General features: G+C 41.7%; 1 protein-coding gene across 1 annotated transcript; it reads right to left on the bottom strand.

Moving 5' to 3' along the window:
- Positions 1 to 1,754: 1,754 nt before the first annotated feature.
- On the bottom strand, positions 1,755 to 24,416 carry LOC144687214 (coiled-coil domain-containing protein 63-like). Its single transcript, XM_078552989.1, has 8 exons — positions 24,001 to 24,416; positions 22,959 to 23,081; positions 19,865 to 20,046; positions 18,172 to 18,329; positions 16,412 to 16,635; positions 13,782 to 13,856; positions 2,902 to 3,094; positions 1,755 to 1,870 (listed from the first exon to the last, which is right to left on the bottom strand). The coding sequence occupies exons 1-8, from the start codon at positions 24,076 to 24,078 to the stop codon at positions 1,755 to 1,757; spliced, it is 1,149 nt and encodes a 382-aa protein (XP_078409115.1). The 5' UTR covers positions 24,079 to 24,416.
- Between the last annotated feature and the right edge of the window lie 442 nt (positions 24,417 to 24,858).

Here is a 24,858-nt window from a genome sequence, read left to right as displayed (position 1 = left end):
TGACATGAAGGACACCTCCATTACCGGACAAAATTCCATTGAGCAATCATGAGTACAGAGCATGCAAATAATTTGAGGAATCACATGATTCAGTGAGGCAAAGGCAGTCTTTCCATTCTGCAAACACCAGTTCGGAGTTTAAGCTCAATAGATATGAAGAGGCAGGGTGGCAGGGCGGGGGGGGTGTGGGGGTGGTGGGGTGGTGCGCTCAATTTAAATGCGAAAGTCGGCAGGTTGGACCTGGCTTCCCGATGAGCTCTCAATTGCCCCAGTTTTTACTCCTCGCCCGCACCCTATACACACTGAAATATTATGGTCACACATTTACTTTAAAGTATAACATTGGCTTACTTTCACAAATAGCTTGCCCATTGTATCAGAACATTAATTAAGAAAAAAAAATCTGATTGTGTTTAAATTGTGAATGGTTTAGCAAGGGTCATTTTGCATCTATAAACTTATTTCTATATTTAAAAAAAATCAAATATAAAGATGCAATAAATTTACTAAGTTCATTAACTGACTGAACAGCATTTTTTATCTTGTTCCGTGGAATGCTTGGAGTGAGCACCCACCATATCTCATTAAGTGCTGACTTGTAGGAATTTCCAGGATCAGCCTAATTATATTAACAGTGGTAAACAACCAGTGTGTATTGGATCTGGCATTAGGAACTTGCTTCAGGGATTGAGAAGGGAGAATTCAGCATTAAGGTTCACAGGGCTTGATGGATCTCAAGGATGCCTGGGCTTTTAGGAAATCCTGTTATTTGAAAAAAGTTTTTTTTACTTGTTCATGGGATGTAAGCGTCGTAATTGCACTTGTTCAGAGGGAATTTAAGAGTCAACCACATTGCTGTGGGTCTGGAGTCACATGTAGGACAGACCAGGTAAGGATGGCAGATTTCCTTCCCTAAAGGGCATTAGTGAATCAGATGGGTTTTTCCAACAATCGACAATGGTTTCATGGTCATCATCAGAACTTTCAATTCCAGATTTTTGTTGAATTCAAATTTCACCATCTGCCGTGGTGGGATTCAAACCCAGGTCCCCAGAGCATTACCCTGGGTCCCTGGAATACTAGTCCAGTGACAATACCACTATGCCACCACCTCCCCATGGGAAAAGTACTGCAGTCACTTGGTCTGGAAAACAATGCTGCAACCAACTCATTTGATACATCTGTGTACCGTAGATTGACTGATGTTACTGGTGTCCCTTGTGCCAGCCTCAGGCAGATGAGTTTACGGTTGCAGTGACATTACAAGCCTGTAGAGGGGAAGTTTGGCTGCAGTCAGATTACAGTCACCTGTCACAGCCTCCATGATGAATCTAAACTTGTGCTGATAGTGGGGTGAAGTTAGTGTTGTGCGTTGGCACAAAATGGGTGAAGATCAATTTCACCCTCCATCCCCTCTGAATTTTCCACAGGGCAAGAAGATTTTATTTTCTCGACTACTGTAGCACATTGTTTCAGACAGAGAGCAACAAAAATAGCACAACAGTATTATACTACTGAATAAACTTGAACATAATAGAATACCTGATGAGTCACCCCCAGCTCTGTGAGTAGGGTGATCCAACTTGCTAAGCACACAGTGTGAAATTTTGGTTTGAATTTGGAAAGTTTCAATTGTTAATCAATCTCTGTAGTCAAGCAGCTTCAATAACTGGTTTTTGATGTAAATGAGTGAAGACATTGAGGCAAAATGGATAAGTATTTTAACAATTCTTTGGGACAACCCTGTGAATCCCTTACAAGGTGACAAGAGGCATATCTTTAAAATTGCCTCTCAAAACGGAGTCACCAACACCGTTGATAAGATTCTCTTTCAGATTTAAAGCAATCTTGGCCTTTTCTACAAAGTCCTCTGAAATCAAATTACAAACCTGGGTGAAATCCTACAATTAATTTGTACACTTTCCAGGAAAATATCTCCTGAATGTGGAAAGCTGAGGGGAATGTTCCTGAATTACATCGTTAACTTTTAGGTCTGACATTTCACAGTCCATGTTAATAACAGAAAACAATGTCAGAAATGTAATTACATTGTCTTGTAGAACATAGCAACTCCATAGCAAGAGGTTTTTTTTGAAAAGCTTTACTTTTGCTTGAAGATGATGAAAATGTTATAGCTCTTACCTTGCAGAGAAAGGTTATGAGAAAAGGTTGAGCTTGTCAAATACATCAGCCAAGTAGCCCAATAAAACCTGGAGGAAAGTGGAGATTTGTATTCTACCAAAAATGTGCAGCACTCCTCCCTGAGTTAGCAGATTCTTGCCAAAATTTCACCACAAGATGGCCATTGACCTTCTTTGACTAACAACCATCTACCCTTTCAGTTGAAAGAAATTCCGTTTGAAAATTATCTTGTGGTTTAACTTCGAAGGCAGGATATTTGATTTCTAGAATTGAACCCTGGACCAATCAGAATTGTCCAAGGACAGGCTAACTGATTACTATGCACCAGAGATATCTCTGATTGGTCCATCTTCTAATTTTAGAAATTAGCGGCAATTCAGACATTGTACAGGGATCACCATATTTCAGGGTGTATTGGTGTATACATTCAAACAATTAAACTTAAATTTTCTCAATTTCTTGAAAAATTTAAAGAAATTCAGAGTGGAATTTTATACTGACAGGATTTTATGGCGAAGTCAATACATTTTTTAAATGCTCGCTGCAATTCTGCCCTCAGACTTCTGGTGCACTTCCTATGGCAATGTGAGGTTGACTCATTGACTGTCCTCCTTGGCCAGTCTAACCTCCTCGCACCCTCCTCCAGCCCATCCCAATCTGTGCCACAACCCCCAGTTTGGGAACCATTGTTCTTGATCTACCGGTCAGGTCTTTGTTTCCCATTTCTGTTTAATAGTAGTGAAATTGTATTGCACTCACCCAAGTAATTTAGTGCATTGTAATTCAAGATGCCTTCGTTACCACACAGCTTCTGCTGGATTGGTGTTAGGTCGCAAGATATTTTCTTGGAGAGGGACTCTATGCTGGATTTCAGTTCATCCAATGTTTTGTTAACTTGTGTTTGCATAATTTCATATTTATTAATCTGTTGGGTTGTATTTTCCAGAGCATCCTACAGACAACAGACAACTCATATTTCTATTTTACAACATGACAACGTTAGTCAATAATAAGAGAAAGTCAACTATTTTATTATCTTGCTAATAAGTAAAAGTGATTTTAGAAAATAACATATCAAATATGCTTTTGGTTATCAGCAACCAAATTCAAATGTGGTTTTAGATATCTGCGTTTAAACAGTTCAGAAAAAAATGGGATTCAAAGAACACTTCTTAAATAACCTAGATTTTTAAATAGATTTGTTTCCAGAGTCCATAATATCTTCTTTAGCGAAGAGAATGACCTGGTAAGAAATTGTGGTGGTCATAGCAAACAGGGACACCCTTTCTGAACATTTTCTCCTCTCTCATCCTCAAGAGTGTCTTGACTAAAACTGATAAAGCACTCCCACCGAGAGAAGCCACAAGCAATCAAATCAAATGTTACATTTAACATTTTTATCCTTTTAACATAAGTACTGTGTGCCTTAAAGTTATAATAACCAAGATGAGACTAGTTCAATTTTGGGGCTATAGCCAATGAAGTAATTACACATACTGGGCAGAATATTTCCCTCGTTGGGCGGGCACGCATCCGAGCTGACGTCAGGCAAGCGTCCTGACATCATCGCGTACTTGCGCGATATTTCAGTCGGCAGGCATGCGCGAGAGGCAGCAGCACGCCCGCCAACGATTAAAACGCCTATTAAGGCCCTTAATCAATCAATTGAATTGAATTTTTGCTGCCTGTCCAACTTTATGGTTGGTGGGCAGGTGAATAGGCCAAGTGACCTTTGCATTTTTTGCAAAACCTCATCCATGAGCAGGATGAGGTTTCGACCATTGATTAGTGAAAAATAAAAACTTTTAAAACTAATTTTTAACATGTCCCTGCTCATGTGACAGAGTCACATGGGGGAACATGTTTTCCTTAATTTTACCATCTTTATTTGTAAAGTTAAAAATCTTCAGCTCCCTGAGGCAGCTCTGTGCCTTCAGGGAGCTTTCAGTGAGTGCACCCTTGCGCACGCGCTGGCTTTCATACTTGCCCTTCTCCCCCACCTCCACCGCCCCCAACCCAGGCAGCGCTGAGCGCTTCAGCACGCAATTCACGCTGGCTGCCCTTTAATTGGCCAACCAACGTGAAACATAGAAACTAAGAGCAGGAGTAGGCCATTCGGACCTTCGAGCCTACTCCGCCATTCAATATGATCATGGCTGATCCTCTATCTCAACGCCACATTCTCGTTTTCTCTCCATATCCCTTGATGCCCCTAATATCCAAAATGTATCAATTTCTTTCTTGAATATATTCAGTGACCCTGCCTCCACAGCTTTCTGTGGAATAGGAGATTGACCACCCTCTGAGTGAAGACATTTTTCCTCATCTTAGCCCTAAATGGCCTGCCCTGTATCCTGAGACTGTGGCCCCTGGTTCTAGACTCCCCAACCAGAGGAAACATCCTTCCTACATCCAGTCTGTCTAGCCCTGTTAGAGTTTTAAACATTTCAATCAGATCCCCTCTCATTCTTCTAAATTCTAGTGAATACAGGCCCAGTTGAACCAATCTCTCCTCATACGATAGTCCTGCCATCTCCGGTATCAGCCTATTGAACATTCGCTGCACTCCCTCTATGGCAAGTATATCCTTTCTTAGGTAGGGAGACCAAAATTGCACGCAATACTCCAGGTGTGGTCTCACCAAGGCCCTGTATAACTGCAGTAAGACATCCCTACTTCTGAACTCAAATCCTCTTGCAATGAAAGCCAACATACCATTTGCCTTCCTAATTGCTTGCTGCACTTACCTATTTACTTTCATTGACTAGTGTACAAGGACACCTAGATTCTTTCATACATCCACATTTCCTAATATATCACCATTTAAATAATACTCTGCCTTTCTGCTTTTCACACCAAAGCGTATAACTTCACATTTATCCACATTATACTGCATCTGCCATGTGTTTGCCAACGCACACAACTTGTCTAAATTGTCCTGAAGCCTCCTTGCATCCTCCTCACAACCCCGCCCAGTTTTGTGTCATCAGCAAACTTGGGAATATTGCATTTAGTTCCCTCATCCAAGTCATTTATATAAATCGTGAATAGCTGGGGCCCAAGCATCGATCCCCGCCTGCCACCCGGAAAAAGACCCATTTATTCTCACTCTGTTTCCGGTCTGTCAACCAATTCTCAATCCATGTTAAGTATATTAACCCCAATCCCATGTGCTTTAATTTTACCCACTAGCCTCTCATGTGGGACCTTATCAAAAGTCTTCTTGAAATCCAAATACATCACATCTATTGGTTCTCCCTTATCTATTCTACTAGTTACAGCCTCAAAAAACTCCAGTAGATTAGTTAAGCATGATTTCTCTTTCATAAACACATGCTGACTTTGTCTAATCCCGTTAATGCTTTCCAAGTGTTCTGTTCCCCACTACTTATGTTAGGCTAACAGGTCTGTAATTCTCTGTTTTTTCTCTCCCTCCTTTTTTAAATAACGAGGTTACATTTGCCACCCTCCAATCTGTAGGAACTGCTCCAGAGTCTATAGAATTTTGGAAGATGACCACCAATGCATCCAATATTTCCAGGGCCACTTCCTTTAGTACTCTGAGTTATAGATTATTAGACCCTGGGGATTTTTCAGCCTTTAACCCCATTAATTTCTCTAGCACCATTTTTTTACTAATATTGATTTTCTTCAATTCCTCCCTCTCACTAGACCCTTGATTCCCTTTAATTTTTGGCAAATTATTTGTGTCCTCTTTTGTGAAGACAGAACCAAAATATGTGTTCAATTCTTCTCCCATTTCTTTGTCCCCCATTATAATTTCCCCTATTTCTGACTGTAAGGGACCTACATTTGTCTTTGCTACTCTTTTTCTCTTCATATATTTATAAGTTTTTAGTCAGTTTTTATGTTCCTTGCAAATTTACTCTCATACTCCATTTTCCCCTTCTTGACCAATCTTTTTGTCCACTTTTGCTGAATTCTAAACTGCTCCCAGTCCTCAGGTTTGCTGCTTTTTCTGGCAATTTTATATGTCTCCTCTTTGGATCTAATACTAACCCTAATTTCTTTTGTAAGCCATGGTTGAACCACCATTCCTGTTTTATTTTTGACCCAGACAGGAATGAATAATTGTTGTAATTCATGCATATTTTCCTTAAATATTAGCCAATGCCTACCATTGTCAACCCTTTTAGTAAGGTTCCCCAATCCATCATTGCCTCGTAGTTCCCTTTATTTAGATTCAGGACCCTAGCTTTGGGTTCAACTTCTTCAATCTGCATCCTAATGAACAATTCTATCATTTTATGGTCACTCTTCTCCAAGGGACCCCACACAACAAGACTGTTAATTAATCCTTTCTCATTGCACAATAGTCTAGGATAGCCTGCTCACTAGCTGGTTCCTCAACATATTGGTCTAAAAAACCTTCACGTACACACTCCAGGAAATCCTCCTCCACAGTATTACTGTTAGTTTGGTTTGTCCAATCTATATGTAGATTAAAGTCACCCATGATTATAGTTGTACCCTTATTGCATGCGTCTCTAATTTCCTGCTTAATGCCTTCCCTTACATCTCCATTACTGTTTGGGGGCCTTATAGACAACCCCTACCAACGTTTTCTGCCCCTTGGTGTTTCTTATCTCCACCCAAACAGATTCCACATCATGATTTTCCGAGCCAATATCCTTCCTCACTATTGCATTGATTTCCTCCTTTATTAACAATGCTACCCCACCTCCTTTCCCTACTTATCTGTCCTTCCTAAATATTGAATACCCCTGGATGTTCAGTTCCCACCCTTGGTCACCCTGCAGCCATGTCTCCATAATTACAACTATATCATAATCGTTTATATCTATTTGCGCTGTTAATTCATCTACCTTATTGTGAATGCTCTGCGCATCAAGATACAATGCCTTTAGACTTGTCTTTTTAGCCTTGTTAGTCATCTTAGCTTTATTTTGCACTATGACTTAATTTGTTTTTTGCCCTTGTTTTTTCTGCCTTCCACTTTTGCTTCTTACTTTTCTGTCTTTTGTTTGTATCCTTGTTTCCCCCTCCTCTGTCTCCCTGCTCAGGTTCCCACCCCCTGCCATTATAGTTTAAACCCTCCATGACCGCACTAGCAAACACCTCCCCCCCCACCCCCCACCCCAAGGACATTGGTCCCGGTCCTGCCAGATGCAACCCATCCTGTTTGTTCTGGTCCCACCTTCCCCAGAACCGGTCCCAGTGACCCAGGAATCTGAATCCTCCCCCTACACCATTTCTTCAGCCACGTATTCATCTGATATATCTTGTTATTTCTACTCTCGCTAGCATGTGGCACTGGTAGTAATCCTGAGATTACTACCTTTGAGGTCCTGCTTTTTAATTTACATCTTTACTCCTTATATTCTGCTTGTAGGCCCTCATCTCTTTTTTTTAACCCATGTCGTTGGTGCCAATATGTACCATGACCACTGGCTGTTCACCCTCCCCCTTCAGAATGCTCTGCAGCCTCTCCAAGACATCCTTGACCCTGGCACCAGCAAGGCAACATACCACCCTGGAGTCTCTTTTGCGGCCACAGAAATGTCTGTCTGTTCCCCTTACTATTGAATTCCCTATCACTATAGCCCTGCCACTCTTCTTCCTCCCCTCTTGTGCAGCAGAGCCACCCATGGTGCCATGGGCTTGGCTCCTGCTGCTTACCCTTGAGAAGTCATCTCCCCCAACAGTATCCAAAACAGTGTACCTGTTAGAGAGGGGGACAGTCACAAGGGACTCCTGTACTACCTGCCTTCCTCTACTCTGCCTGGTGGTCACCCATTCCTTTTCTGCCTGTTCAGTCTTTACCTGCGGTGTGACCACCTCACTGAGCGTGCTGTCCATGATAATCTCAGCATCGTGGATGCTCCACAGTGAATCCACCCGCAGCTCCAGCTCTGAAATGTGGTTAGACAGTAGCTGCAGCTGGACATACTTCCTGCACACACGATTGCCAGGGACACTGGAAGTGTCCATTACTTCCCACATAGCACAGGAGGAGCATATCATGGGTGCAAGCTCTGCTGCCATGACTTCCCTTTAGATTAAGCTTGTTAGTTACTCCCTTTAAAGAATACTAATTGCACGAGGGACTTTATTCCACTCCAAACACTCCCATTAAAGTCCAAAGTCCTCACCTTATTTTGTTTAAACTAATGGATTGCAGCAGTTTAATTAGAAGAAAAAGTAGAAGTACTCACCTGACCCTACTTACCAATTAGCTGTCTCCCTTGTGTCATGTCACTTTTTGAATCGTGACGCCCTCGCGCCGCTTTGAGCCCTGAGTCTCCCTGGAACTCTCGCTCTGTCCTCACACTGCTTTCAGCTCTGAGTCCAGCTCCCGCTCTTTTTAAATCTCTACTCTGACTCTCAGCTCCTGCTCTTTTTAAATCTCCACTCTCTTAGCTCCCGCACTTTTTAAATCTCCGCTCTGACTCTCAGCTCCTGCTCCTTTTAAGTCCTACCAAGGCTGCCACTCCTCTCGCACTGCCTCCCGGTCCTGCTCTGGGGGATCACCAGCTGTTTTAACTGCTCCCTCCTCTCGCGCTGTTTTATCTGCTCCCTCCTCTCGCGCTGTTTTATCTGCTCCGCCGCTCTCATGCTGTTTTGTGAAATCATGGTTGGGGCCCAAATGCGGGCAGTGGTCAGTTTTGCGGCCGTGCCCACCCGACAAGGTAAAAATCCTGCCCACAGTCTCCATTATAGCAGCCATGTATATATAACATGATCACTATATTTCAGTAACCAACAAAAATGTTCCTTCTTGTAGTTACACTCTGACCTGCAGCTTTATTTGAAGTTCAGTCATTTTACAAACTGCAACCCTGCTAAACTGCATTTAGGAAGGCTTAGAAGTTCTTAAAAACACAAAAGACAATTGAACATTAATGCGGTGCTATTTACTCCTTCGCTTAGGACGGGCAGCTAAAACTGGATGATGCACAAGATTTGCTGTAGGACCGGGAAAGGTAAAAGTCTACTCCAGTGAGGAGGAAATGCAGACATGGGTCAATTTACCACCACCCTCTCCCCTCCTATTGAGAACAAACAGATTTGAGAAAGAAGCAGAAGCTAAGTCCAACACTCTAATTGAGGAGGGGGAGAAGTACAGTGCAACATATTCCCTCACCCAGTTTGTTGACTTTCCCAGTTTCCTTCTATTCCCCTCTCTCCTGCACCTTTGTTTCTATGGCTATATCCCCTCCTCCTTCCTCTATCCACCTAGCCCATCCTCACCTTCCACTCTTTCCTGCCACTTCCCTCTCTTGGATGTTAAATAGAGTTGTTTGCCTGTTCAACTGAATTAAAAAGATTCCCTGTCACTTTTCAATTTTTTATTTTTCACGGGATGTCAGCCTTGCTGGCTGGGCCAGCATTTTTATTGCCCAGCCCTAATTGTCCTTGAGAAGGTGGTGGTGAGATGCTTTCTTGAACCGCTGCAGTCCATGTCGTGTAGGCACACCCATGGTGCTGTTAGGGAGGGAGTTCAGGATTTTGACCCAGCGACAGTGAAGGAACAGTGATACATTTTCAAGTCAGGATGGAGTGTGGCTTGGAAGAGAACTTGGATATGGTGGTGTTCCCATGCATCTACTGCCCTTGAACTTCTAGGTGATAGAGTTTACGGGTTTGGAAGGTGCTGCCAAAGGAGCCTTGGTGAGTTGTTGCAATGCATCTTGCAGATGGTACACATTGCTGCTACTGTACACATTGCATCGGTGGTGGAGGGAGAAGGTGGTGGTTGGGGTGCCAATCAAGCGGGCTGCTTTGTCCTAGATGGTGTCAAGCTTCTTGAGTGTTTTTGGAGCTGCACTCATCCAAGCAAGTGGAGAGTATTCCATCACACTCCTGGTGTGCCTTGTAGATAGTGGACAGGCTTTGGGGAGTCCGGAGGTGAGTTACTCTCTGCAGAATTCCCAGCCTCAGGCCTGCTCTTGTAGCCACAGTATTTATATGGCTGGTCCAGTTCAGTTTCTGGTCAATGGTCACCCCCAAGATGTTCATATTGGGGGATTCAGTGATGATAATGCCATTGAATGGCATGGGGAGATGGTTGGATTCTTTCTTATTGGAGATGGTCATTGCCTGCCACTTGTGTGGTGCAAACGTTACTTGCCACTTATCAGCCCAAGTCTGAATGTTGTCCAGGTCTTGCTGCACATGGGCATGGACTGCTTCCGTATCTGAGGAGTTGCAAATGGTGCTGAACATTGTGCAATCATCAGCAAACATCCCCATTTCTGACCTTATGATGGAGGGAATGTCATTGATGAAGCAGCTGAAGATGGTTGGGCCTAAGACACTACCATGAGGAACTACTGCAGTGATGTTCTGGAACTGAGATGATTGACTTCCAACAACCACAAACATCTTCCTTTGTGCCAGGTATGTCTCCAACCAGTGGAGAGTTTTCCCCTGATTCCCACTGATTTCTGTTTTGTTAGGGCTCCTTGATGCTACACTCGGTCAAATGCAGCCTTGAGGACAAGGACACCTCACCTCTTAAGTTCAGCTCTTTTGTCCATGCTTGGACTAAGGCTGTAATGAGGTCAGCTGCTGAGTGGCCCTAAACAGGAGCCAAATTGAGTGTTGGTGAGCAGGTTATTGCTGAGTAAGTGCACTTGATAGCACTATTGGTGACTCCTTCCATCACTTTGCTGATGATCAAGAGTAGACTGATGGAACAGTAATTGGCCAGGTTAGATTTGTCCTGCTTTTTGTGAACAGGATATCCCTGGGCAGTTTTCTATATTGCTGGGTAGATGCCAGTGTTGTAGCAGTACTGGGACAGCTTGGCTAAGACCACAGTTAGTTCTGTAGCACAAGTCTTCAGTACTATTGCCTGAATGTTGTGAGGACCCAGAACTTCTGCAGAATCCAGTGCCTTCAGCCATTTCTTGGTACCATGTGGAGCGAATCAAATTGGCTGAAGATTGGCATCTACAATGAGGGTACCTGAGGAGGCCAAAATGGATCATCCACTCGGCACTTCTAGCTGAGATTGTTGCAAATGCTTTAGCCTGTGTCTTTTGCACTGATGTGCTGGATTCCCCCATTATTGAGGATGGGGATATTTATGGAACCTCCTCCTCCAATTAATTATTTAACTGTCCACCACCATTCATGACTGGATGTGGCAAAACTGCAGAGCTTAGACCTGATCCGTTGGTTGTGGAATTGCTTACTCTGTCTATTGCTTGTTCCTTATGCTGTTTGGCACACAACTAGTCTTCTGTTGTAGCTTTACCAGGTTGACTCCTCATTTTTAGGTGTTCCTGGCATGCCCTCCCGCACTCTTCATTGAACCAGGGCTGATCCCCTGGCTTAGTGGTAATGGTAGGGTGGGGGATATGCTGGGCCATGAGGTTATAGATTGTAGTTGAGCACAGTTCTGCTGCTGCTGATGGCCCATGGTGCCTCATGAATGCCCAGGCTTGAGTTGCTAGATCTGTTTGAAAGCTATCCCATTTAGCATGGTGGTAGTGCCACACAATCCGATGGACAATATCCTCAGAATGAAGACAGGACTCCGTCTCCACACGTACTGTGTGGTGGTCATTCCTGCCAATACTGTCATGGACAGATGCATCTGCAACTGGTAGATTGGCGAGGGTGAGGTCAAGTAAGTTTTTCCCTTTTGTTCCCTCACCACCTGCTGCACACCCAGCCAACTCGGTCAGTGGTGGTGCTACTGAGCCACTCTTGGTGATGGACATTGAAGTCCCCCACACAGGGTGCATTCTGTGCCCTTGCCACCCTCAGCACTTCCTCCAAGCTGAGTTCACCACGGAGGAGCACTGATTCATCAGCTGAGGGGGGTGGGGAGAGGTGGTTGGTAGGTAGTAACCAGCAGGAGGTTTCCTTGCCCATGTTTGACCTGCTGCCATGAGATATCATGGGGTCCAGAGTCGACGTTGAGAACTCCCAGGGCAACTCCCTCTCAGCTGTATACTACTGTGCCACCACCTCTGGTGGATGGGACAGGACATACCCAGGGATGGTGATGGTGGCGTCTGGATCATTGTCTGTAAGGTATGATTCCATGAGCGAGGCTCTTGTTTGACTAGTCTGTGGGCCAACTCTCCAAATTTTTGCACAAGCCCCAGGTGTTAGTAGGGAGGATTTTGTGGGGTCAACAGGGCTGCCATTGTCGTTTCCAATGCCTAGGGCGATGCCGGATGGTCCGTCTGGTTTCATTCATTTTTGTAGACTTCCTAATCATTTGATACAACTGAGTGACTTCGTAGGCCATTTCAGAGGGTATTTGTCATCCACATTGCTGTGGGTCTAGAATCACATGTAGGCCAGGTAAGGACAGCAGATTTCCTTCCCTAAAGGACATCATTAGTGAATCAGATAGGTTTTTGCAACAATCGACAATGTTTTCATGGTCACTGTTACCAAGCCTGTCCACCGTCTACATGGCACAAGTTAGGAGCATGATGGAATACTCTCCACTCCACTCCACTCCGCTGGATGGGTGTAGCTCCGACAGCATTCAAGAAGCTTGACACCATCTAGGACAAAGCAGCTCACTTGATTGGCACCCCATCCATAAACATTCACTCCCTCCACCACCGCCACACAGTGGCAGCAGTGTTAACCATCTACAAGTGCACTGCAGGAAATCACCAAGGCTCCTTAGACTGCAATTTCCAAACCCACAGCCACTACCATCTAGGACAAGGGCAGCAGATGCACGGGAACACCACTACCTGGAAGTTCCCCTCCAAGCCACTCACCATCCTGACTTGGAAATATATCGCTGTTCCTTCACTGTTGCTGTGTCAAAATCCTGGAGCTCCCTCCCCAACAGCACTGTGGGTGTACCTGCAGCAATTTAAAAAGGCAACCCACCACCACCTTCACAAAGGCAATTATGGATGAGCAATTAATGCTGGCCTAGCCAGCGATGCCCACATCTCATAAATGAATTAAAAAATGCAAATTAGCTGCTTCATTTGCCTTTATAACAGCAATTGCAATGCAAAAATTGTAGAAGTGCTTTGGGATGCTTTGAAGCCAGTGGAGGCAGAGTCGATCGAGGTATTCAAAAGGGAATTGGATTGCTATCTGAAAAAAATGAATGTGCAAGGTTACGAGGATAAGGCAGGGGAGTGGGACTACGTAGAAAGCTCTTTCAGAGGGGCAGTGCAGACCCGATGGGCTGCATGGCCTCTTTCTGCACTGTAAAGGTTCTGTGATTCTGTAAGATGTTTCTCAACAACATGATAAGATGTTAAATAAATGGAAATCTTTGTTTCTTTTTAGTTGGGGTTATCATTATAATTTACCCTTTCAAATAATATTTTTTAAAATTCTTTGATAACAGTAGTGAAATATAATGAATGGCTCCTCATGCTCTATGACCTCTGTAGCTTTTCACAAATGCTATGCCATCTTTGTTCATCCTTCTACATACCTGCAATCTGTTCATTACAGATTATTCAACTGCTAGACTGTGTTAGGGGTTCATTTAGATAGATAGATGGATAGATAGAGAGAGAGAGAGAGAAAGAGGCAACCCGTTTAGTAAAATGGAAAGAGTGTGAAGAGAAAGAGTAGTAACATGAAGATATTGCAGCTTGCACCTCAATTATTCACACAAGTTTTTTTTACGTTATAAGATAGAGCAATTATACCTCTATTTCCTTTATATGATTATGCAAGTCTTCTTCACTTTCCCTGCGTTGATTTTCAATTTGTAATATATCATTCTGCACATTAAAAATATAATAACATAAGTGAACTAAAATTATTGAATATTAAAATGCTAAATGTCATTGTCGGTAACTTATATGGTACATAATATTCTAGGTGCAGAAATCAAGGCCAGCACTCAACAGTACTGTACGTACTTTGGATTTCTCATTGTTCATAAAAATTTAAATGGATGATCAGAAGAATTGAGTTTGCCATTCAGATAATCAAGGTTCCACTGTATTCAGCAGACCAAGGATCAAATCTGAGGTCTACTGTACTCTGTACAGCTTTGTATCAAACCACATGTTGTTTTGCTTGCTAAATCTTTAGAGAAGTTAGTAAATTAATTTTAAAGCATTAGCTAATAGAAGATTGGGGCATGATGCAAAGCTAGTGTTTGCACCAGAGGTTTGCACCATTGCACTAACTACAATGGAATTGTATTGTAGGCTGACATTTCAGTGCAATACTGAAGGAGTACTGCATTTTCAAAGGTGCCATCTTTTGAGCAAGACATTAAACTGAGACACTGTCCCTTTGCTGAGGTAGACATAAAAGATCCCATGGAAAACTGAACAGGGAGTTCTCTTGGCATCCTGGTCAAATTCTGTCCCTCATCTTCCATTATCTACTCATTCATTTGTTGTTTGTGGGAGCTAGTTTTATGAAAAATGACCTTCATAACAACAGTGCAATGTAATCTATTGCTTATAAAATACTTTGGGATATCTTGAGAATGTGGTATCATATAAATACAAATTCTTCTTCAGTACCTTTAAACTGCAACTGATGAAGGCCAATTTCACTCCCATTAAATCAAATTATTGTTTTTTAACTCCTTCCCCAATTTTAGATTTGTAAGTTTTATTTTCTGGATAAGTGGGCAGGATACATACTTGGTTTCCAGTCTGCACCACAACTCTAATTGGCCCCTAAGACCATAAAAACAGCGTGGAGATGGGGTGGAGAGGTTTCCCCCTTTCTGTGAGTGATGGCTGCACTCAACTTGGTCCTACCCTTTGGTACTTGTAGGCATGAACTAAGTTCTTACTACTTCATGGCACGGCGCATTGTAGTAGACTTTGAAGACATGACATGTGAAATGAGTATAATGCAAATGAAATTCAGGTGGTTTCTATAATGGATGACTAATTCACAATACCCAGCTTTACCCCCAGAATTTATGTGACAATGTGCAAATCTACCTCATTGGAACCGTAATACATTGTATTCCCTCGTGCAGTCTACTGTATTCAGAAGAATATCATCAGTGGTATCCCTAAGGATTAAACACTGATGCTTTGCCAGGTTCAGAGTAGACATAAGCAGGGCATCTTCAAGTTGGCAGGCTGTGACTAGTGGAGTGCAGCAAGGCCTCAGCTATTTACAATCAATATTAATGACTTAGATGAAGAGACAAGGAGTAATGTACCTAGGTTTGCTGATGATACAAAGCTAGGTGGAAAGGTAAGCTGCGGGGAGGATAGAGAGGCTGCAAAGAGATATAGAGAGGTAAAATGAGTCAGCAACAAGAGAATGGGGATGGATTATAATGTGGGGAAGTGTGAAGTTATTTACTTTGGTTGTAAGAATAGGAAAGCAGAATATTTTTAAAAGGTGTGAAATTTGTCAATCTTGATGTTCAGAGAGACTCGCATGTGGGTGCTCCAAGATTGAATACATTTAAGGTTCCTTGTTGCTTGTACAAGGAACACAGAAAGTTAGCATGCAGGTACAGCAAGCATTTAGGGAGGCAAATGGCATGTTGGCCTTTATTGTGAGGGGATTAGTGTACAGGGATAAAGAAGTCTTGCTACAACTGTACAGGACTTTGGTGAGACTACATCTGGAATACTGCGTGTAGTTTTGGATTCCATATTTAAGGAAGGATATACTTGCATTAGAGGCAAAGGCTCACTAAACTGGTCCCTGGGATGAGGGGGTTGGCCTATGATGAGTGGCTGAGTAAATTGGGCTCATATTCTCTGGAGTTCAGAAGAATGAGAGGTGATCTCATTGAAACATACAAAATTCTGTAGGGGCTTGATAGGATAGGCAGCTAAAAATTGTTTCCACTGGTCGGGGAATCTGAAACACATGGGCATAGTCTTAGGATAAAGGATGGGTCATTTAGGATTGAGATGAGGAGGAATTACTTCACTAAAAGGGTTGTGAATCTTTGGAATTCTCTACCCCAGGGATTGTGGATGCTCCGTCATTGAATACATCTAAGGCTGGGACAGACAGATTTTTGGTCTCTCTGTGAACAAGGGATGTAGGGAGCAGGCAGGAAAATTGAGTTGAAGCCCAAGATCAACCATGATTGTGTTGAATGGTGGAGCAGGCTCAATGGGCCGTATGGTCTACTCCTGCTCCTATTTCTTGTGTTCATCTTCAGGACACCCCTATATTACACAGCATTTGTCAAACTATTGCCGTATAAATGGTCCATTGGGTGATATAATCCACTGTCTTTGAACAAGCATAACTGCAATATTTTTATTGAACAAAAATGGAAAATCATTCCAAAAAGAAAATTGATGCTTTGATGTAGCAATACTGTACAGACCTTGATATTTTGGATCTTCTCTTGTTTATGTTCCAGTTGAATATTAATTTCATTTATAAAATTAAACAGTGCATAGTTCTTCTCCTCCGTGGCAACAAACTCACTGCCTAGACTGTGAAGGTTGTCCTTTCCTGTCAGGCTTTTGAGTTGATTGTATACATCTTCATAAGCATCGAATTCAATTTCTTGAGCCGTTTTCTTACCAACTTTGTCCTTGGAATGATCTAGAAATGCAATTAAAAAATCTTAAAAAGATCTTAATAGATTTTCTATTTGTGAGGTCAGTTACAAATATTATTTCCACAAATATGAATTTTCATTTCTGAATAGATTTTGTGGTGTACTATTTTTGTTTCTCTATTTTGTAGTTCTTTTGCAATCATTAAGGAAAGGTTGGGGAATTAAACACTTCAATTTGCAGTACCAAGTGACAATCTCTAGCACTCCTAGGTCACTGTAATAACACAGCCAGATACTAACTGAACTTTGCCTCAGTGATATAATCCTCAGGCTCCTAACAAGAGCAAGGAAATGAAAGGCTCACAGTGAACTATGATGATGAAACAAAAATAAATGTTACAATAATATGAGATACAATAATATAACAAATATGAGAAGTAACTTTACTATTGTAACTACTTGATCATCTGTGCCATTATTCACAGGGACAAAGTGTAAAGTGTCTTTCTTCCATCAAGTGTATCCACACTTAAGCAAATTGATGTGTAAACAGTTTTTCAAAGTAGCCCCTTCGTGTATTTTTCATGATATTAAACCTTGGTTGCTATGACAGAATACAAGAATTAAATACATATTATTACACAGGAGCAAATATCCCCAAATTATTTTGGCACACCTGCATCAACCATACACAATTGCTGCAGTATGCACAATCTATGGGATAGACTGGAAATTCAGGGTTACTTTGACAGATCCTGTAACCTCTACAACCGAGCAGGAAAAGAGCATGTCATGGACATATATAACTGTCCCTTAGTGACTATCATTATCCCAGAATTCTCTAAATAACAACATTGCATGAGCACAATTGGCACGAAGAACTGTAGCGTTTGAAGAAGGCCCACCACCATTTACCTGAGTCAAATAAGGATTGCATAAATTGCTTTTCCAGATTCGTCCATAACACAAAAACAAATTTAATAAAAACATAGGCCAGAATTTTCCGCCCCCATTGGCATCAGGTATCTTGGTGGGCGTGGGCGGACAATATGGCAAGAAAGCCAAAAAGCATTTTAACGCCATCGTGAAACCAGTTTGCAATCATCTGCTCCGCCCGTCAATGGCGGGCTTCCTTTCCCACCGTTCAACATTGGGAACTTAATTTCAATGTATTTGCATCTCATCATCTTGCCTGCCTGCCGCAATCATCCTCCCACCCTGCATCATCTGGGGACGTCGGCGTGATTGAATGCTGACATTGTTCACAACAGCATTTAAAAGGCATGCGCCTGGCGAGCTGAACTTCGAGGGGAACTCGGAGGTGAGTGCACACTAACGTTGCATAGTGCATGTGAGGGTCAGGGTCGCCCACTCGACTTCAAGAAAGAGGCGCTGCACATTCAGGTGAGGGCACAGGCTAGTAAAACCCGCCGCCACACTTACTGGGACAATTCTGCCCATAGACTCAGAATTTCTGGTTGGAAGAAATACTCAACTGCTTGAGATACCAGGTCCAATTCATGCTATTTTTGCAAATAAAGGACTTAATTTTCCAATTTTTCTAAAGATATACAGTATACCTTCTCTCGAAAGCTGTCGAAATTTAATCAGCATGAAGTCTTTAAGTTTTGCCTCATGATCAATAATACGCATTAGTTCCTTTATCTCTGTATTATATAATAGGATGTCTTTTGCACTCCGTTCCTTCACAGCATGTATTCTCGTTTCTGCCTCCATCCTAGGAATGACAAAAACATTTATTTATTTTGAAACAGCTAAAGCATTACAGAAATTATGCAAATTGCAATCAGGACTTCTATGAATCAGTATGCACAGTCCCAATTTTGAGTGGCACAGACACTATGTTGGCTTTACGTACAAGTTCAATTACTTTACGCACAGGATACTGACTTTGAAAATCTGTCTTGTGGATGGCAGATATCAGGCAGTCATGTCAAAAGAAAGTCAGACAGTCCTTTGAATGCAGAGGTCCTAAATTTGCTTCCTTCTAAAAATAAGGCAAAGCTTTTTACGTACAAGACCACACCTTTATTAAGATTCCTCAGCAGCAACAGCATCAATTCTAAATTGAAATATTGCAATCTGGTCCCAGGTGTCTGCCTATGCTAGTCCTACACCAGTCATCGGATAGGCAGAAGAGCACTGGATAAATAGGTTCTGATCAGAAAAACATTCAGGCTCCCCACAGTAGTTTAGTCAGAAATGCAATGCCTGGTATGCAACTGAGCCTCACAAATCAGAGATGCCCCAATTCTGTATTAGGTCAGCTAATTTCAGCTGAGCAATGATTGGAGTCCCGTAATTGGCATCAGTGGCCTTGAGCAAGAGAAGCAAAATCAGTCAGAATTCCCTCTACTGAACACTACCAAGTGTCTAAAAAGAGGCTAAAAAGCAGGTATGTAAACATCAACTAGGGGCAGAATCAAGCTCTGGAGTGACCCCACCATACCATAGTCAAAATTGATGCCTTTACCGAAAACAGATTAGTTCCTGACAAATAGTTACTTGAGCAAAATACAAGAAGGTAGTCTGAGCCTGCGAAGCTAAATTCCATTGTGAGTCAGTGCCTTCAGCAGAGGAGAAAGAAAATTGGGGGGGGGGGGGGGGCGATAATTATATTCAGCACTCTTCACTAATGAGAGAGGTTGATGAATATTAATTAAATGTGCTTTTAAATTATCAGACAATGCTATGGAGAAGAGATTCATAATTCATTAAGAACTGGAAGCCCAGAAGAAGGGGTAACCTTTAGGCTGCTTCAGTTTGAAAAGAACATAACTAGAATGCTGGCAACGCAACAGCTTCAACAATCAGGGGCTTTAGCCTTGACCCAAGTCAAAACAAAAGGAGATTGTAAAATGTTTATATCTGGGTAGCTCCTTCTAAGTAATGACCTGAAAGTCCTTTTCTGTTTATCGTTTTATTGCTGCTCATGAACAATCTGTCATAATTCTTGGATTTTCATCTTGTGAATTGCTTTACTGACTGAAAATACGACCAGGCCAGAAGTTGAACATAGTGTAAACATTATTCAGCCTGTCACCATTTGCCAAATTTGTAATTTCAGCATTGAACCAGCTGTGAAACCTTTTGTATTGACACTTGAAAGAATGAATAACACTTCAGTTTTCCATGACTGAAACAGCTATTTAAAAACCCATGCACTTTCACAAAATTCAGCATGCCAATTTAAAACAAAAGTCTAAAGTTTCACTTGCTTTGTAATCTGGTATTGGTTAGATCCGTGCTCACCGTTGGTCATAAGCTTGCACAGATTCCTCAACAATGTCTTTCATTATTTTTTTTTGTTCTTGCAGTTTCGTACTGAGCTTATTGTAGAGCTTGGTATAAATTTCTTTATTAACCCTCAGGATATTGATTTCTTCACGAAGCTTCCAATTTTCAGTCAGGATTGTGTTAAACTTTATAGTTGACTGATAAAAAGAGTGCAAAGTTTAAGGTGAGATAAATAAGGAACTTTCTAAGATGGTAATTGCATTGGCCTCATTTGACTGATATAAGGAAATAATTTGACACTGCCTGGATTCCTATGATTATTCCTTGGAGTGTTAAATTTTTGCTTTATATTGTTTAATAACAGTACAGTTCTAATAAGTAACACTTAAACTGTTTGTTAATGTTTGTCAAAACGTGGGACCTTTTCTCATTTCATGTTTATGTGTACTGTAATCTATAAACATAATTCTGTGAGGCTCTGTTCTGGGTCTGGAGATTCAGTAGAGTGCAACACAAGTCAGCAGCAGCAAACAATACAATAACAAGTGTTCTATGTTCTATTTACAGAGCAAGCTTAATGTAAAAAAAAGTCCCAAGGCACAGTAACAAAGGCGTTTTTCTTTTTCAAATTGGTGCTGAGCTGCAAGAGGAGATTTGATTGAACAATTGGTCAGAAGGGGGTTTTAAGAGGCTTTTACAACCACAAAGAAAAGTGGAGAGGGTTCAGGGAAGAAATTCTACATAGTTAGGCTGAGGCCACTGAAGCTTCTCCCATGAATGGTGGAGCAAAGGGGTGAGTGGTGTGCAAAAGATCCAAGTCGGAGGACTAAATGGTGTGAAAAAGAACAAAAGGCTGCAGAAAATTCTAAAACTACTGTGGTCAGATTAGGAGAAATTGGAGGTGAGGATTTTAAATTCAATGTGCTGGGGTACAGAAAACAAAGGTAGGAAAGTAAGGATAAATGATGGGTGAGCTCAAATTAGATGGGACAGCAAATGAGCAAGTTTCAAACATATACGAGTTTATGGATGGTGCAGACCAAATGCTGGCAAGGAGGACATTGACAAATTAAAACTAAAGCATGGATAAGTGTTTTGGCAATAATTACAATGAGATGGGAGCGCAAGTAGGTGATGTTTATGCAAGTGGAGATGAGCAGTTTCGAAGATGAATAGCAGGTGAAGTTTGAAACTCAGCCCATTATTCAAGAGGACATGTCAAGATTTCACCAAGAATGTTTCAGCTGCAGTGAGTGGCTAAGGAGAGGAGTAAAATGTGGAAAATGAATGAAGTTTATGACAGGAGCTGGAAACAGTTTTCACCTCACTTCATTGGAAGATTCTTTGACTCATGTCAGTCAGGCAGTTAAAGAGGACAGAGGGTGAAACCTGGGTCTCTGTATGGAGATTAATCTCATGTCTGTGGCTGATGTTATGGAGCAGAATGTAGATGAGGAAGATGGGTCCTTCCCCACTACTTTCTCACACTACTATCACCCCCCCTCACCGCCTCCAAGCCTACCACCCCATCACTAACATCTGGGGACTTGTGCCAAAATTGAGAGACTTGTCCCACAGACTAGCCATCAGCCTAACATAATCATTCTCACCGAATCATACGTTAGAGACAATGTCCTAGACTCCTCCATCACCATCCCTTGGTATGTCCTGAACCACCATCTGGACAGACCCACCAGATGTGATGGCACAGTGATACACAGTCAAAAGGAAGTTTCCCTGGGAGTCCTCAACATTGACTTCAGACCCTATAAGGTTTCATGGCATCAAGTCAAACATGGGCAAGAAAACCTCCCTCTGATCACCACCTACTGCCCTCCCTCAGCTGATGATTCAGTACTTCTCCTTTTAAACACCACTTGGAAGAAGCATCGAGGGTAGCAAGGACCCAAGATATACTCTGGGAGGGGGACACTGATGTTCATCACCAAGAGGATATGTCATTATTTCATCATGAATTTTTCAGCTGCAGCGAGTGGCTAGTAATACCATTACTGACTAGGCTGGCCGAATCCTGAAGAACACATCTGTCTGATTAGACCTGTGGAAGGTGGTGAGGGGACCAGCAAGAGGGAAAAACCGACTTGACATCATCCTCACCAATTTACCTGCCACAGATGCATCTGTCCATGACAGGATTAATAGTTAATTAATAATTAAGTGATCCTTGTGGAGATGAAGTCCCATTTTTACACCAAGGACACACTCCATTGTGTTGTGTGGCACTACTACCATGCTAAATGGGATAGATTCAGAACAGGTTTAGCAGCTCAAAACTGGGCATACATGAGGTGCTGTTGACGATCAGCAGCAGCAGCAGTACTGTAATCAATCATAATCTGTAATCTTAAGGTTAACATATCCATCACTCTACCATGACCATCAAGCCAGTGTCCAACCCTGGTTCAATGAGGAGTATAGGACGGCATGCTAGAAGCAGCACCAGGCAAACCTAAAATGAAGTGCTGGTGATTGAGCAAGGCCACATGCTTGCTCATCGGTGGAAACAGATTGCTTAAGACAGATCACGCAAAACAGTCAAAGTTCAACAATCTTGCTAAATCCAGTTGTGAATGGTAGTGGACAATTAAACAACTAACCAGAGGAGGCTCCACAAACATATTCATCCTCAATGATGGCGGAGCCCAGCAGGTCAATGCAAAAGACAAGGCTGAAGCATTTACAACAATCTTCAGCCAGGAGTGTCAACTGGATTATCCATCTTGGCCTTCTACCCATCTCCCCCTCCTTCATCCCCACCACTTCTCCTCCTCCTTCACTCCCGTGTTCCCCTCCTTCACCCACCATCTTCCTCACTGAACATCAACTATTTACAGCCTTTTCTGTTTTTGCCACAATCCGGCCTCAGAAAGTAATCCATTAGATCACGCCCACCAACAAAAGATGCAAGGATTTACAGGGGCCTCGCAGCTCCTAGCATTCATTCTAATCTTTATCAATTGCACCATTTGATATTTTGACATGTAAATTGATTGGGTTGCTAGTAACCAAAACTTTTGATTTCTATACACATTAAAATGGTTTCAAAAACAACTTTAATCATTACAATACTCATAATACATTAACTTACCAAGTTCAGTTGGTTCTCCAAAGTCTGTATTTGTCTTTGCAAATGTCTACGTCGTTGATGAGCACTCCTCAGACCTCCAATAGACATCTTTTGCTTATTAATTTTATCCTCTTGGTCTCTTATCTGTACAATAAAGATATCTGGTGTGCAATTGCTTTTAAGTATTTGAGTGCTTGATGTGTTAATGTATTATGGCTACAACATTTGTCTATAGAACAAGAGTATTTTTAATTGATATACATATAAAGATAGCAAATTATTAGGTATTATTTCTGCTGATGCCGACTGCAATGGTTCCCGTAGTTTTCCAAAAAAAAACTTAATAATAAATCCATCTCCAATAAGCAACTTACATTAAGTGCTAATAGATAGTGAGTTATACAGGCTAGATTTGTCTGCCCATTCATCACCAAAAGGTGAAAAATCTAGATCATATGCTGTTTTGCACCAATGGACCACAAAATCTCCCTGTCCTATTTTTCCTCATTGTAGTAACCCAACTGAGACAGTATCTGTACACAAATGTCACTTGAATCTTTTTTTTAATGTGAAATGTTAGCAGTACAGATAGAGTTTCTCCGTGCATTACAATAACAAAATTGTCCTCCATTTATAAAGAAGAGGTTTAAGATTTAATTACACTTGGAGGGGAGGGGGGAGCCGGGGGCATCCTCCCACCAAGTTGCTCAGTGTCCTAAAGGGAAAGATAAAGTTTACATTTCAAGTGGGACCCTTTCTCAGAATCTTCACATGTTCTTAAGAATTATCCAACCTGAAATGTTCATCTCTTCTTCCTTCAAATACTGCTATGCAACATTTTCTACTTCTATTTCAGATTTTCAGAATTTTTAATGCCCATCCTATCAATCCATGGCATCATGTATTATTGTTCCAATGCAATGTACAATCATGCAAGGAAAATTTTAAAATCAATTTTGCTTCACCCATTAAATGGTTGATCCAACGCATTGATTCAAATTTTTGTATAAACTTTGAAATAATATTTCATTACTGTGGGCCATTCAAGTATCTAGAAGCATACCTGAGCATCAAGCTTAGCAATCAGATTCTTTTCCTGCTCAGCAAGGCAGTCATACTCCTCTTTGCTTTGCATCAACATCTTTATCTGTGTTGAATCGTGAATATCCTTTTGTATATTCTGCGGAGCAGTGACAAGGGCGATGTTTGTTGCTAGATTTTCATGTTCACGCTGCAATGTATTTAGCTCTCGTCTACAAAAAAAAAATAAAGCTCCAAAGGCATTTTAGAAACCTGAATCCCACCTTACTATTCATGAACCGTGCAACCCACTTACTCTTTGCATGGCTTTTCCAGACCTGCTGCACCATGTTATTTATGAATGACTCCTATAGTTATAGTAAGAGCACACTTCATGCTCTTTTGGCTAGTGAGGGAAAACAAATAAATACTTTTAAAGGTTGTCACTGTACAATTTGCACCTGTACAGCAAGTGGACAATATTCTAATTGCAGCATTCAGTTTGAACATTCAAAATGGCCACAAACAATGGCGGTGGTTGTGGCAGGGGGGTGGGGTTTCCATCATCCTGATGACATACATCTTTCAGAACTGATGTAGTTAAATAACAAATTGTACCTGAAATTAAGTTTCAGTTTCAAAGCTGACCACGCAAAATTAAATGTAGCTTTTGAACTGAATGCTGAGAAAATACTTTCAGCTAACACAAGTTAAGTTGATCCAAACCATCACCCATGCTTTTGGTCATGGAGTTTTCAGATAATATGGCCCCAAAATCCTAAGCTAAAGGTACAGAGCAACTAAAATCATAACAAGAAATAAACACAGAAAGGATCATGTGTTTAATACAGGCATTTTGGACTAGCATGAGACCCAAGTATCCCTAGCTCAAGCCTCAATT

The sequence above is a fragment of the Cetorhinus maximus genome, chromosome 12 (genome assembly GCF_964194155.1).
Source record: "Cetorhinus maximus chromosome 12, sCetMax3.hap1.1, whole genome shotgun sequence".
NCBI classification, from domain to species: Eukaryota; Metazoa; Chordata; class Chondrichthyes; order Lamniformes; family Cetorhinidae; genus Cetorhinus; species Cetorhinus maximus.
This window is presented reverse-complemented; position numbering and strand designations above follow the sequence as displayed.

Coding starts and splice junctions, on each gene's coding strand:
- LOC144687214 (XM_078552989.1), bottom strand. CDS start 24,078: ATGTTGATGCAAAGCAAAGAGGAGTATGACTGCCTTGCTGAGCAGGAA. Junction 18,330..19,864: donor GTGCAAGCTTATGACCAACG/GTGAGCACGGAT, acceptor TGTCATTCCTAG/GATGGAGGCAGAAACGAGAA. Junction 13,857..16,411: donor AGAAGATCCAAAATATCAAG/GTCTGTACAGTA, acceptor TTTAATGTGCAG/AATGATATATTACAAATTGA.